Source organism: Rutidosis leptorrhynchoides, chromosome 1, assembly GCF_046630445.1.
Source record: "Rutidosis leptorrhynchoides isolate AG116_Rl617_1_P2 chromosome 1, CSIRO_AGI_Rlap_v1, whole genome shotgun sequence".
NCBI classification, from domain to species: Eukaryota; Viridiplantae; Streptophyta; class Magnoliopsida; order Asterales; family Asteraceae; genus Rutidosis; species Rutidosis leptorrhynchoides.
Window position 1 is genome coordinate 525,046,036 of NC_092333.1, and position 15,460 is coordinate 525,061,495.

At 35.2% G+C, this 15,460-nt stretch overlaps 1 protein-coding gene across 1 annotated transcript; it reads left to right on the forward strand.

The window, feature by feature from the left end:
* Positions 1-4,738: 4,738 nt before the first annotated feature.
* Positions 4,739-7,187, forward strand: LOC139841967 (secreted RxLR effector protein 161-like). Its single transcript, XM_071832152.1, has 2 exons — positions 4,739-5,246; positions 6,976-7,187. The coding sequence occupies exons 1-2, from the start codon at positions 4,739-4,741 to the stop codon at positions 7,185-7,187; spliced, it is 720 nt and encodes a 239-aa protein (XP_071688253.1).
* Positions 7,188-15,460: the final 8,273 nt, after the last annotated feature.

Sequence of the window (15,460 nt, forward strand, 5' to 3'; positions counted from 1 at the left end):
TGCAAAATAAAAGTTTCATGATTGAGACATCTCTAAGTTATGCAGTGGTTATCTAACACAGCAGGTCCTTAACAGCAAGTCTAAACAGCATGACAGCAAGTCTAACAGCAGAAGCAACAAACCTCTAAGCACCTGAGAAAACATGTTTAAAAACGTCAACAATAATGTTGGTGAGCTATAGTTTAAGTTGTAACAGTAATATAAGATTGACCATGAGATTTCAATGTTTCAAAACAGTATGAAAAGCATATGTATAACCGTGGGCACATGGTAACTAGACTTAACGTAAATATAAATATCACCCCCTAAAAGTACACCTGGCGAGTGCGTATGTCCTCGAAGTATTAAACACCCGTTAAGTGCTGGCGCGACTAGCCCGAGTGGGGATGTCAAACCCTATGGATCCATATCTAATATTCGCGTCTACCGGTTCAAAACCAATAGTTAAACGTTACCGTGCTAAGGGGAATCTTTATGCCGTTGTATAACCCACACATATTTAAAGTTTAAGTACTCGTGTCAAGTAAGTAAAACATAAAAAGCGCATGTATTCTCAGTCCCAAAAATAGTATAAGTAAAAAGGGATGCTATAACTCACAGTGATAAAAGCGGTAAAGTCGGTAATGAAAGTGTGCAAGTAGTAAGTCGGTCCGAAAGGTCGTCAACCTAAATCAAAGGTTACTAGGTCAGTAGGTTATCTTTATAAGTTCTAATAATGCATAAAATAAGTTTAAGTGTCATCATCATAAAAGCTAAGTAAGTTTGACAAGAATAGAGATTGAAACAATAGGCTGTCTTCGGTCAGCTGTTACGACCTCTACGTAAATCGAAAAGATGCGTAATCAGTGGCTATGGCTCCGTATGTGAGTCCCCTAGTTTCTTACCAATTTATAGAACCAAACTCGTCTTCGTTTGACCGTGGCGACGGTTTAAGAGCGAGCCGGTCAGAAATTTCAGCACAACGTTAATAGGGTGTAACGACTTTCGGAAGGCCATAAATCCTAAACCGTAACTCGGATTAAGATGAGGTCTAAACGGAAAATCATCTAATCGAACCGAACTAACTGAAAATAAACTTTCCAGTAGCCCAGGTTACAGATCAGATCCCAAAAACAGTGAACAAGTGCTCCGGTGGGGTTCTTGGTGTTTGATGCTCATCACGGTTCTCATCCTTGATGCTTGTAGCTTCAAGTGTACAACTCGTTGATAGTTTAGTATCACTTTTGACCAAGATTTTAACATCAATACACAATATGTTAAGACGAAGTAATAACACAACTCATTTAAGAGTCTTAGATGGATGATGAACCAAGGTTACATCATATCCTTAGTCTTAACACAAATACAAGTCCTATTTACAAACAAAGTTACAAACTTTACATCAATCAAACAAATATGAACATAATCTAAGTAAAATGAGGTGATGGAACCCTAAGCTAGAGAGCTTGGATCCCTTTCACACAAGTTATAAGGTCACAAAGCTAGAAAGCTTGAACCTTTAGTGTTCTTGAAGATCTTGAAGCATAAAGCTTGGATCTTTAAGTTATATGAAGATCATAAACACAAGTTTTGATCTTTATATCAAAATAATGAGATCATAAGTTAGAAAACTTAGATCCAACAAAAGATATGAAGATCCAAGCTAGAAAGCTTGCATCTTGATTGTTCTTGAAGATCTTGAAGCATAAAGCTTGGATCTTTAAGTTACATGAAGATTACAAACACAAGTTTGAATCTTTATAACAAAATAACAAGATTTAAAGTTAAAAGATATAGATCTACAAAGTGGGTGAAGATTCAAAGCTAGAAAGCTTGAATCTTCCATGTTCTTGAAGGATTCAAATCCATGTTTGAATCTACAAGATGTAATCAAGATCAAAGCTAAAAAGCAAGACCCTTTAATGATGATGATGGTCACGAAAATAATAGAAGGAGAAGAAGAAGAAAAGTTCAAATTTACTTACACTTTTAGAGAGAGAAAGAACTAGAGAGAATTAGAGATTGAGTGTGTGTGAATCAGAAATGAAAGCAAGTGTAAAATGGGAGGAATGAGGCTTGTATTTATAGTGAAATGAGGGTGGGGGGAGGCCTCTTGGCCATAATTTTTGGTAGGGGGAGGGAGAAACAAGATTTACTTTTTGGTTAATGGTTGTCTAAAGTAGGTACTTATGTTGGGATCCCATGCAACATTAAGGATAATACTTGACATAAATGCTAGCATGTTCTCTCTAATAAATGGGCATTTGTCTTACTTATTATTGAGTCCCTAGTAATTAATTAGTGGGCTAAAAAAATGGGCTACTAGCTAGAGTAGGGTGGGCTTAAGTCTAACAAGGTAGAAAGTCCAACAAGACTAACTAGTAAGCATAATTAAATTACTACGCATAATTAAGCATCCATAAACCCAAGTAATTATTATTATGAAATAATAATTAGTATTCCGTAGTTATAATATTCCGATTACGACAAAAGTTAAACGTGCGCGCAGTTCGCGATTTAATCGGAACGTTAAGTGACACTAACGGTCATAAAGCATCCGGTGATCAAGTTAAGAATCCTACATACTTTAAGGCACGTTTTAACATATAAATGTAAGTACACCATGTATATAAAGGTTCCAGAGTATAAAGTAGCACAGTACGCACAAATACGCAGTTTCGCTAAAATACAAGGCATAAAAGCAAGTCGAAAAAGTCGGGTCGTTACATAACGGCCTGCCAAGTGGCAAGCTGTTTTTCAGCCATTTACTTACATTTTTGCCATCGAGCATTTCCTATAAATGGGGGTTTCATCCCACCATTTCAACACACACCAATTCTTCACTTCTCTCTCAAATATCTCTCTATAGTCACTCTCTAGTGATCTATAGGAGATTAGTTCTCTCTATACTTTCTCTCTCTAGATTCTAGAGAGAGAAAAGTACATAGATTGGGAAATGTAATTATCTCTCTATTGTCGCTCTCTAGTGATCAATAGGAGATTAGTATGTAGTTAGTAGTAGAAGTTATCAAGCATTGTAACGCTATGGATATTATGAAGAAATACAAGTGTTATTCTGCCGACATTATCCGGTAACATCTATCCTTTCTTTTATTATTTTATTATAATATTCTTGTTTGATGTTTGTGATTTATTAATATTAGAAATGCTTGTTGCCATGATGTGTGAGTAATTGCTTGATTGTTTGCCATGATTTAATAATGTTAGTTAGGGATGTTTATTGTTTCGTACTCTCTTTCTGTCTATGATATTAAACCTCGTTATTATCGTCCTTCCACCAATAAACGTGATTAAAACCTTTTATAAAGTCGACTATTATAAAGGTAATTAGTTATTTGTGTTTATACATTGATCAAGGTATGAACCCATCAGAAATGCTATAAAGTACATAGGGGAATTACCATAGGACCGGATCAAGACATTGGTCAAGAGTATAAGACTCATGTCGATGTACTATAGGACCACTTGAGCATGGTCAAGGTTAGAAGATATGGAACCACTATAAGTCTAGTACATGGTGGATAACTAAGGGATTTATTGGGTAGATTTAATTAAGGGCTGGTTTAAGTCATAAATGGGAATTTAATGCACTACAATACAAACTAAGCTTATAAATCTTTAAGGATGACTGAGAACTATCAGAGGTTCTAATTTGTCTACAAACCCTTAGATTTTACCAAACCATTGACAGAAAGGAATACGATACACAATCATAACCACCCATTTGGGTGATGCACTAAGGTGTTAAGAAAGGTTGGATATTATATGTATATGGCTATGCTACTTTATTCGTGCGCCCAAGGTATACATTGCATCCAAGATGGGCCGCTTATATCCTTAAACCGGATAAAGCGTCGGGAGTTAAGCATAGTCCATCCAATCAGAATCTTCAAAGCCTAGTTCCTCGTGACATGCTAATCGGGAAACCGCTTAGTAGGAAATCTAGTGTTCACACCAAGGTATATCTATCTAATGAGTGTCTCATAATCATCCCGACACTACGTTATCTTAAATCATGGTGAACCACGTCTTCTCTGTCCTTAGCCGTTGCATGCTAGCTAGCTTATTTTAATTATATTGCTTTAATATCTTAATTACAATTATATCAACTATTCAACCCAACTATTGCCTTTACACAATTTGATATTCCAGATAAAAGTGGTGTCTAGAATAAACCGGTTGGACTTGGTTGTTGGATTTTCCGAACAGTCACCAATTTATTGGGACCAAAAGGATCCTGCCTCTCCACACAAGGTGTACCTGGCCACTAGTCTTGGATACTAAATTGTTACAACTCATCTTAATCACTAAATTATCTAAATAAGCTCCGCTTCAAATTCGACCAATCAAAGAACTACCCTAGGTCATATTTGCCCTTGCTAACCTATAGGAAGGAATAATAGATTTAGGCCCAGCATATATAAATTAAACAATCGGCTTCTTCTGTTGATATCCTGAATTGACATTTTGCGACCTAACGACACCGCATAAATAAACCGTCCGATTTGGGCATATCAGAAACCTTATCACATGTCTCATTATTTACGTTGACGACATGATTATCACAGGAAATGATCAGGAAGAAATTGCAAATTTAAAAACTAACCTTTCTAAAGAATTTGAAATGAAAGACCTAGAAAGACTTAAATATTTTTTGGGAATCGAAGTCTTACGTTCACAAAGGGGGTTTTTTATATGTCAAAAGAAATATATACTTGATCTTCTTGCTGAAACAGGAATGGTCGACTGTAAACCTGCGGATACTCCTATGATCCCAAACCAAAGATTATATATGGAAGATAAGACCAAGGTCAAAGCAGCTAATCTAAGTCAATATCAAAGGATCGTGGGAAAACTCATTTATCTGGCTCATACTCGTCCTGATATAGCACATTCTGTCAGAGTTGTCAGTCAATTCATGAACCAACCTCAACATCATATGGATGCAGTATGGAGGATTATCAGATACCTCAAAGGCACAGCAGGGGACGGGGTCTTGTTCCAGAAAAACAACCACTTAGAAACACAAATATTTACTGATGCGGGTTATGGAGGAGAAAAGGGAGACAGAAAGTCAGCATCCGGATACTTTTCACTTGTTGGAGGAAATTTGGTTGCTTGGAAAAGCAAGAAACAAAAGGTTGTCGCCCTATCAAGTGTTGAAGCTGAATTTCGAGGAATTACTCATCGTGTAACTGAGGCTCTATGGATCAAGAAACTTTTAACAGAAATCGGCTTTCCTCCAGGTAATCCCATAAAAATCATGTGTGTTAACGAAGCGGCAATCGCAATCTCTGAAAATCCAATTCAACATGATCGAACCAAACACATCGAGATAGACCGACACTTCATTAAAGAAAAAATCGAAGCAGAAATAATCTCTCTACCATTCCTAAGATCAGAAGACCAACTAGCAAACATCCTAACAAAATCTGTCAACGGGAGACTCTTCAAAGACGTTCTCCTCAAGTTAAACATCGGGAATCCCACTATTTAACTTGCGGGAGAGTGTTAAAACAGAATCAAGAATTGGGATCAGAATCAAGTTCATCACTTCCCTCCTTTGAAGCTACAGCAGAACGACGGCTCTCTTACAGCAAAGATTACAGCACATGACAGCCTGCACATTCCATAAATATATTTAGGCTCCTTTCCTTGTATAGATTGATATAGCCATTGTATTTTAGATATAAATAGGGATGTTCCTGCATTGTAAGATTACTCATCTTAATCAAAGCAATATAATTACAATTCTTATTCAAAACAAATATCAAACAAACAACAATTTCTAAAGAAAAATAATTAAACAAAAATGGTACCAAGTTGAAAATTGAAGCAAACCAACGTCGATTCAGATAAACGCAGGAAGAAACAGCTTCTACAACAGAATATTTTAACAAACAACAAATTATTTTTGCTGTAGCTTCAACAGAGCACATATCAACTTCTAATTCATATTACAAAACTGACACAAAATCATCTAATAATCGCAATCTAAATTAATAACCTAAAGCACTAATAACATCTAAAATTAAGAGCTCAAACTTATTCTGAAAACAGAATAACATGCATATAATGATGTAATGTGCTAAACAGATGAAATGAAATTCAAATTACTTTATAAAAAATACAGATACAAATATGCTAATAGATCTCAAATAACATATATAGTCAAATAGATAAATACAATAGAATTTCATAAAGGAATAAAGCTTGAACCTGCACTTTGATACGATTACGTCAATTAATCGCAATGTAAGCCGAATTTTCAATAGAGGAAACCACAACTTTAGAAGAAAGAAGGGTGAAAACAAACGATTATAACCCTAAAACGTTTTTTGAATCGCTTCATACGACAAAATTACCAACTGAAAACCATTCAATCGTTACTCATTAACAATCGCCCGAAAATCGTTGAGCACTTACGATGAACCATTGAAGATGGCGGTGGTAGTTTAGTTTTTCCTTTTCTCAGCTACAATCGCCTGGAGATAAAGCATCTTTAAATTATATCAAACTTAATACAAATATTAGCAAATATATCGTACATCTGCTTCCATAATACCAAATCAAGCGTTCATCTATGCACAATACCTCACTCAATAATAGCGTTGCATAAGATATTGAATTTATCAATGCATACAGATTTCAATTTAACGATTAAAGAACGACTACTAAATCAATCAATTGATCTGTGCCACTCTATGAAGATCCAGTTCCCTAACCCTAACAACATGGATGTTGTTCACATATCAGAGTGGCGATTTGGCTAGAGTCGCGAATTTTAGGTTTTGATTTCTTATTTTGCTATCGACAAATCTCCTATGATAAAATCTAGAATGAATTTCTTATTTTCTTACATCTTTGCTACTCATGCTTTGTTGAATTGGGTACCCTCAACTCTCTTATTTCAGTCCAAATGCGTTTTCATGAATGTTGATTTAATTATGATGTTTCACAAGTCTAATGTTTAAGAAACGGGCGATCAGCATCAGTGTTTTCTTGCTACCAACATCAAACTGATTATAAGAACATCAGGTGTGGAAGGGTCACTTCCGGTGTCGGTGCCGGCGTCGATTGTGACCGACGGTCACTACACACCAGGCCAGTGTCGCTTTGACGTTTTGAGGACCAGCGTCGAGGAAGCAACGCTGCTTCTAACACCGTTTGTGGGTCCCAAAATTTGAAAATAGATCCGTTGTAATACAATTTCAGCCTTTTTTATTTTTAATTAATATTAATATATACTAGTATTTTTTTTTATTTAAGGCAAACATGAACGAATTTTTCATGTGATACGTATTTGTGTTTTCATGAACGAATTTTGAGTTCCAGGTAGAAATCGTTGGTCAGAGTAGTGGTGCAGTGAGTTTTAGGTTTAAATTGGGGAATAAGAAAACACTTTTTCAACTTTTTGTTTAATACCCTCAACTTATGTTTACATTGTGTTGTAACCCTTCATAAATAATATTATATCAACTCCTCAATCAAATTTGTAGATAAATACAAACATAAAATATTTATCTAATAATATATAATTAATTAGTATACTTTTACACCAATCGACCGTTTCGAATATTGGATAAAGATTTTACAAATCAAATTTTTTACAGTAATATCATTTAAAAGAGATAATTATATTTATTTAATAATATATAATTAAATTAAATAATAAATACATAAAATATTTTCTCTTTCTAAGATACTGAACTGACCATATTTTCAATTCTCCTGTTTTTTCAGCAATGTCAGTTTACAATGTCAGCCCAGTCAGCGTCCAGTCATCAGCAAGACACTGAACTAACACTGAACTGATGCGTTACGGCACCCCGTGCTCTAATGATCATTTAGAAATCACAATATGGGGACTGATAGAACTAAAGATGATTGCATATATGTATATGTGTATATATGTGGTGATAATGGCATTACAATGTCTGACTTTATTTTTATGTTTTTTATATTTTTCAAAAAACTATAACTTATATAAAAACTTGGGGACACTCATCGGAAAGATGATGAAAGGACCCGTTCATATACATTATAAACGATTCACAATAGTTGATTACATCGCGAGGTATTTGACCTCTATATGATACATTTTACAAACATTGCATTCGTTTCTAAAAGATAAACTTTCTTTATAACGAAAGTTGACGGCATGCATACCATTTCATAATACATCCAACTATAATTGACTTAATAATAATCTTGATGAACTCAACGACTCGAATGCAACGTCTTTTGAAATATGCCATGAATGACTCCAAGTAATATGTCTAAAATGAGCAAATGCACAGCGGAAGATTTCTTTCATACCTGAGAATAAACATGCTTTAAAGTGTCAACCAAAAGGTTGGTGAGTTCATTAGTTTATCATAATCATTCATTTTCATCATTTTAATATACCACAAGAATTTTATTTCTAGTTCTCATAAATATACGTCCCATGCATAGAGACAAAAATTATTCATATGGTGAACACCTGGTAACCGACCTTAACAAGATGCATATAGAATATCCCCATCATTCCGGGACTCCCTTCGGACATGATAAATTCGAAGTACTAAAGCATCCGGTACTTTGGATGGGGCTTGTTGGGCCCAATAGATCTATCTTTAGGATTCGCGTCAATTAGGGTGTCTGTTCCCTAATTCTTAGATTACCAGACTAAAAAGGGGCATATTCGGTTTAATAATCCAACCATAGAATGTAGTTTTCGATTACTCGTGTCTATTTCGTAAAACATTTATAAAAATTTCGCATGTATTCTCAGCCCAAAAATATAAAGGGTAAAAAGGTAAATGAAACTCACCATACTGTATTTTGTAGTAAAAATACATATGACGACATTGAACAACTGAACAATGCAGGGTTGGCCTCAGATTCACGAACTTATATCATATGTATATTTATTAATATTCATAGTTGTAATTGAACCCATATATATATATATATATATATATATGTTTCATATATTCATTTTTGTATATAAAAAAAAATATAAGTTTTGTTATATTATATGTATTAAATATATTTTCATGTAACTAATATTTATTTGGTAAAATAATATTAATAGTAAAATTTGTATCTTTTTCTGATAATAATAATACTAAAAATAATTAGATTTAGTAATGATACTGATATTAATAGCTTTGATAATAATACTAATAATGATAATAACTATAATAATAAATTTTAATATTAATGATAATGGTTTTAATCTTAATGATGCTACTAATAATAATAACCTAATGATAATACTAATAGTAATACTTGTACTAGTAGTAGTAATAATAATAATAATAATAATGATGATAATAATAATAATAATAATAATAATAGTAATAATAATAATAATAATAATAATAATAATAATAATAATAAATATAATAATAGTAATAGTAATAGTAATAATAATAATAATAATAATAATAATAATAATAATAATAATAATAATAATAATAATAATAATAATAATAATAATAATAATAATAATAATAATAATAATAATGGTAATAGTAATACTACCTCATAGAAGTAGTCCTTAAAAAAAATGTCCAAGCCCGGGTTTGAACCTGCGACGTCCCGCTAACCCGATAACGCCTTTAACCATTCATTTGTCACCTCATTTCTGATTTAATTGATACACTAAATCTATGTATTCTAATACTAATGTCTGTCTTCTTCTTGTAAAAAAAATGCCATAACTCAGGCTCGAACCTGAGTGCTCTCGTTAAACCCACACTCAAACCAATCCTTTGTCCGCTGTTTTTCTGTTTTAGTTACCATCCTAATTTCTTTTAACTATTATATAACAGTCATCTTCTTCTTAAAACTAATAGACTTGGAACATCATTAACCATTATCATTTATTTTCCCATCTCACATCATTATCATAACTTACCATAACATCAATATTTTATGTACCATATCATCATTATAATCGACTGGAATCATCATTTAATCACTATATTCATCATCATTCTCATACTAATCCAATCCTAACCCTAATTATCATCATTAACCTACAACACCCATCATCATATCATCGATGCTTTATCATTAACTTAACGTTATATTAAGAGTACTCGTAAGTCTATTTCTTGGCCAGGAACACGGTTCAAAACAAAAAAAAATATAGCAGCCCAAACGATTTACTCGGCCCAACAACTAAAAATAAGTCCACGTTGTAGTGTTAAGTTACATAGTCCATCATCAAGCCCAAGAGACTATATAACCTAATAATTAGACCTAAACATATTCGTAAATCAATTAACAGATTATTAGTTGTATACATGTGTGCTGATGTCGACAGGAATTAGTGGTTGGTCTTCGATTCCTTTTATAAATAATTAACTAAAACATCATCATTATCATTCTCACGTTCATCCTTTATTTATGTTACCTTTACATTGAATTGAGTGATAGGGTGTAAAGTTGTGATGGTTGATTGTAAACGAAAAGAGAAGCATAATTATGGCAGAAATCATAATAGCTTATGGTGGTGGGTCTGGTTCGATATGAAACAGAAGGGGAAACAGTGTTGTAGCAGTAGTTAGTTGTGAGATTGTGAACTGAAATAGTAACAGAAGTATTGCATCTGCAGTCTTCGAAGGAAAACAGGGAAAAAAATATCAAGCGGTTTTGATGGTTTGATGGTTTGATAAAGTGGTGATCGAACCCATTCAATAGGAACAAGGAAAATGGTTTGGGTATATGTGGGTCTTGTTGAACGAAGCCTTCCATCATGATGATAGTTATATGGTGATCGGAATAGAGAAAAAAAATGACAGGTATTTAATTGTTAACAACAGCTAGCATCCTTACTTCATCATTACGTACCTTAATATTATTCTTTCATCACCTCATGTTATTTCATGTATCGTTATTTTTATCATTTCATCTTTGTAATTACTCCTTCGTGATTGTAACCGAAGCAAGGACAAGAAGCAGGAAATCACCAAAGTTATGAGTTTTGTGTTGGTAACCATAAACAGGAACAATTACATGGTGGTTCGATTGGTGGGTTGTGATAGAGTGTGATCATGGTGTTGATCCTCGGATGATGGTGAGCAAGAAGGACTCGAGCAGGAAATATATTGAGTTTTTGGTTTAGGCTGTTTATTAATTGAATGAACAAAGAAAGATGGACCAATAAGAAAGAAGAGATATAATGCTCTCGTGATGTATTGTCTATAAACTCTAACACATGTATATGTATATCTAATCCGTGCATTGTAGATAGTGGGGAAAAGGAATTAGCATCCAATAATGAATTCAATTAGGTACAGTAAAAACCAATCCTTCAATCAATTAGGCATAGGATTGTGATTATAATAATATTTGAAATGTAAACGTGGAAAACTTGAGCAACCTCTATAATTTTTACCGATAGTTTTATTAGAGATATTAATTCGTATTCCGTTGTAGATCAGTAACAAATAAAAGTCTTTAATTGATTAAATATAAAATAAATCAACTATCTGCATTTGATCCTGAGTAAAATATAAAAAGTGTTAAAATCTAATAATTAGATTCTGAATATACTTTTAATAAGCCTATACATTATATTACTCATTTTTGGATCACCGTTTATATTAAAATAATATTAGTTCGTATTTTACTCATGTAATATCCATCGAATGGCAATTGAGTATAACAGTCGTTAACTAAATAGATTCGAAATCACAAAATATATAATTAATGTACTTTATATATATATATATATATATATATATATATATATATATATATATATATATATATATATATATATATGTTCTTAAATAATTATCATAATATCATTTTTATTTTATTTTATATAATTACTTTTAATAAGAGCAACCTATAATATTTTAAATCAATATATATATATATATATATATATATATACACACACACACACACACACACACATATATATATTTACAATTAATTGTTCGTGAATCGTCGGGACTGGTCGAAGGTCAATTGAATATATGAAACAGTTCAAAAATTTTAAGATTTCAACATTACAGACTTTGCTTATCGTGTCGGAAACATATAAAGATTAAGTTTAAATTTGGTCGAAAATTTTCGGGTCGTCACAGATGAGGCCTCGAAACACATACAACTGAAAGGCACCAAAGCCGCACAAAGAAACAACATGTCCTAAACAACATAAAATATCACACCAAAACCACTTACTAAACAACATGTCCTATACATACGTGTTATATCTTTTCGTTTCATTGGTTAATCTATTTTGTTTCTTAAGAATGAAGATGGAAGATGAATACGGAACGGAAGGGTCTACTAATGAAAAGAAGAACGAATTAGCGGTAATGGTTGAAGCCGCGATTGAACAATGTGTCTCGGGTGTCGCCAACGGAGTTGGCCAAGTAGTCAAAGAGTCAATCGAAGGACGGGTAACCGAAATGGTCCGAGACCAAGTGACGAAGGTCGTAAGGGAAGAGTTTGAGAAGAGGTTTCCTAAACCTCGAGGTAGGGGTGACGAAGATGTACATGCAAGGCTAGAGCCACATGGTACTTCGGGTAAAAGGAAAAGAGGTACGCCTGAAGGCGTAGAGTATGTGAAAAAGAAGAACAAGGGAAGTTACACATCTAGATGTTTCAATTGTGGTGTTAGGGGCCACAAGATATGGGAGTGCACGCTGCCGAGAAACGAAAACAGAATGTGCTACCATTGCCATAAAGAGGGACACCGAAGGTCGGAGTGTCCCGAGTTGCTCAATGATCAAGGTAGAAGTGTAAATGAGGCGTCTAGTAGCATGAGGAAGGTAGTAACGGGCTCCGGTGGGTCTAAGTGTTACAATTGTGGGCAACGGGGACATAAGTCTCGCGATTGTCCGTCGGGTAAAACTGTATGTTTTTATTGTTGGAAGGAAGGGCACCAAAGGTCTGAGTGTCCCGATTTAGCTAGTAATCAGACTAGGAGGTTTGGAGGTTGGGTGCTTACGTGTTTTAAGTGTGGAGGACGAGGCCATTTGGCACGGGATTGTACGGGTACACCTTTGAGCACGATCAAGTGCTTTGCTTGCCAGAAGGAGGGACATCGAAAGTCAGAGTGTTCGGAAGCGTTTGCCGATCGGGTTAAGAGGTTAGAGCGCGAGTATTCGATGGGTGGTGAAGCACCGAGCGATGTTGTTTCAGGTACCTTCACTTCTCGATGCAAATATGCCTTACTATTATTGATGTTGTGTGCCAATGTATTCGGTTATGAAATTGAGACCTAGATCTCATTACCAAACCTAATAAGTTTTAAGTGAACGTATATTTTAACCGTACCCTTACGGGCGCGGGGCTAGTGATAAGATGACAGCGCACTAGGGTAGCGTTTGAGTCATTGACTCATGTGAATGCGACTTGAGGGGCGAATGCATTAGTGTAAATACGTGGTATTGTTACGGGTAGCATTCCTAACGGAGTTACCCTACGTTGGAGTTGGGATCGTCGACCGCAGGGCGTAAGACTTGGTGCAACCAAGCATTCCTTAATGTTTGGGAAATGTTTTCTACTAAGCCATGGAGACGGGCTTTGGTTTTGGATGTTAGGGCGTGTTCGTCTTCGTGTGGAAAACTGATGAGCTATAGCAATGGGATTATTGCAAGTGCAAGGTTGTGTATATCGTGGTAAACTCTACGTTTGAAGAGTTTAAGGTTAGGTTAAATTCCTTCGTATGCTCGGGGTTGGAGCAAGGTTTTGGTGACGTGTGTATTAAGAGATGCAAGACGGGTGAACCTCGTCTCTCTTATAGGAATTACGATAATGCGATTTGGCGAATTAGTTGTTAGGTTAGTGGTCACTCTTTCTGCGAACGCGAATATGTGTTTATCGTCGGGATTTATTGTTAAGGATGAATTCGCGAGAATTCAAGGACTATGACCAATGAGGACATCGATTGTGTATGTGGATAAGTGGACCTCCCACGGGATGCTATTATTCAACTATGTGGTTACGGAACGGAGTCTTAAGTGGGGGAGTTGTACCCTCGCACGAAGGTGCTCTATTGTATTGTTACTTTGGATGATGCTCGTATGGATACGAAGCTAGTGTTGAGACCTACATTGGTCGACGGTGGTAAAAGTACAATTTGGAATAAGTTGTGCTTATGGTTTTGGGTTTAAATTATCACCAAGGTGGTAATGTGGTAAATCTCATTGGGAGATAATTGACGTATTCGACAAGTAAGGTAAGGTCCCTCGGTTAAGGGATGTGCGTACCGGATTCTCTTCTAGGGGATTATTGTTGTGCCTATGCGCAATATGGGTGGTTCTTGGCTCGATTGTGTTAGCCGTTTGGTTACCTTTGGGAATAGCATGATGGGACTTTGAGAAAGGGCACGATGCCTCATTCTCGTATACTTTGAGTGATAGTTACACAATGGCCATTATTGTGTACTACAAGGTGGTTACATGTAGGTTTATGATGTTAATTGCCCGTGTAAATTGTACACTTAGCCGTTTTGTGCATGTGGTGGTAAGTAATAGTAGTTTTCGACATTAACGGTTTTTGGTCGCTTGCTTACGATCTTACGATAGCTGTGTACTAGTCGTGGTTGCGCGCTACTAAGAATGTTGAGTAATAAGTGTTATCCGTAAGGATTTTCTTTTGTCCGGTCTTCATCGTTTGGGTCGTTGACCTTGGGTTGAGAATTTTGGTTGTTTTTAGCATTGTACTAGGTAAGGGTACGCTAAGGGTACGTGGCATTCTCGCGTATTCTGAGTTATCGTTATAGACTTCGGATATTGTGTGTATTGCACGTTTTGGGATGCGTGCAAATGTGTATTTACTTTTGGGTCAACCGGTGGGTTAATACATTTTGTGATGGAAATCGGATCGTAACGTTTGTTAAGTACCATAGAGCGTGGTTCCGGGTGGTTAAGTGACGTGGATCACGAGGACGTGATCGATTCTAAGTGGGGGAGAGTTGTAAGACCCGTGTATTTTATTGTGAACATGTAATTATAAGTGATTCGGATGGTGGGGTTTCGTTACATAATTTAAAACGAGGAAAGAAGCTGATCTGGGCGGGTGCGCGCCGCGCGTCCCACTCGCGCGCCGCGCGAAATCGAGCTGACAGCTCACCTCTTTTTATTTAATTTATGGCATGGGCATTTTGGTAAAATCACATGGAATCCGAACTAAAGGCCATAAGATCAGTTTGTGGAGTGTTATAGCTTCATTACCACCAACCTTATCTCCTTCCACCTAAACTTTAGAGAGAGAGAGAGATACTTAGTGAGAGAAAGCTTGAATCAAGGAAGAAGGAGGCGATTTTGGGTCGAATTGCGAGTTCTAAAGTTGTTCATCTAGTCACTAGCTACGTGGTGATTGTGGCGGTAAGTTCTAAACCTAATTCCTTGTTGTAAATTGTTTAAGGGTTAGGGTTTGGAGTAAAGGATGAACATCAAACCCATTTATTAGTGATTTTGGAGTGTTCTTGGGTAAATTGTGT

What these genes read in the sequence shown, in the direction of transcription:
- LOC139841967 (XM_071832152.1), top strand. Translation starts at nt 4,739, where the DNA reads ATGGTCGACTGTAAACCTGCGGATACTCCTATGATCCCAAACCAAAGA. An exon ending in AGAAATCGGCTTTCCTCCAG is followed by an intron (nt 5,247 to 6,975) that starts GTAATCCCATAA and finishes CTAATGTTTAAG; the next exon opens with AAACGGGCGATCAGCATCAG.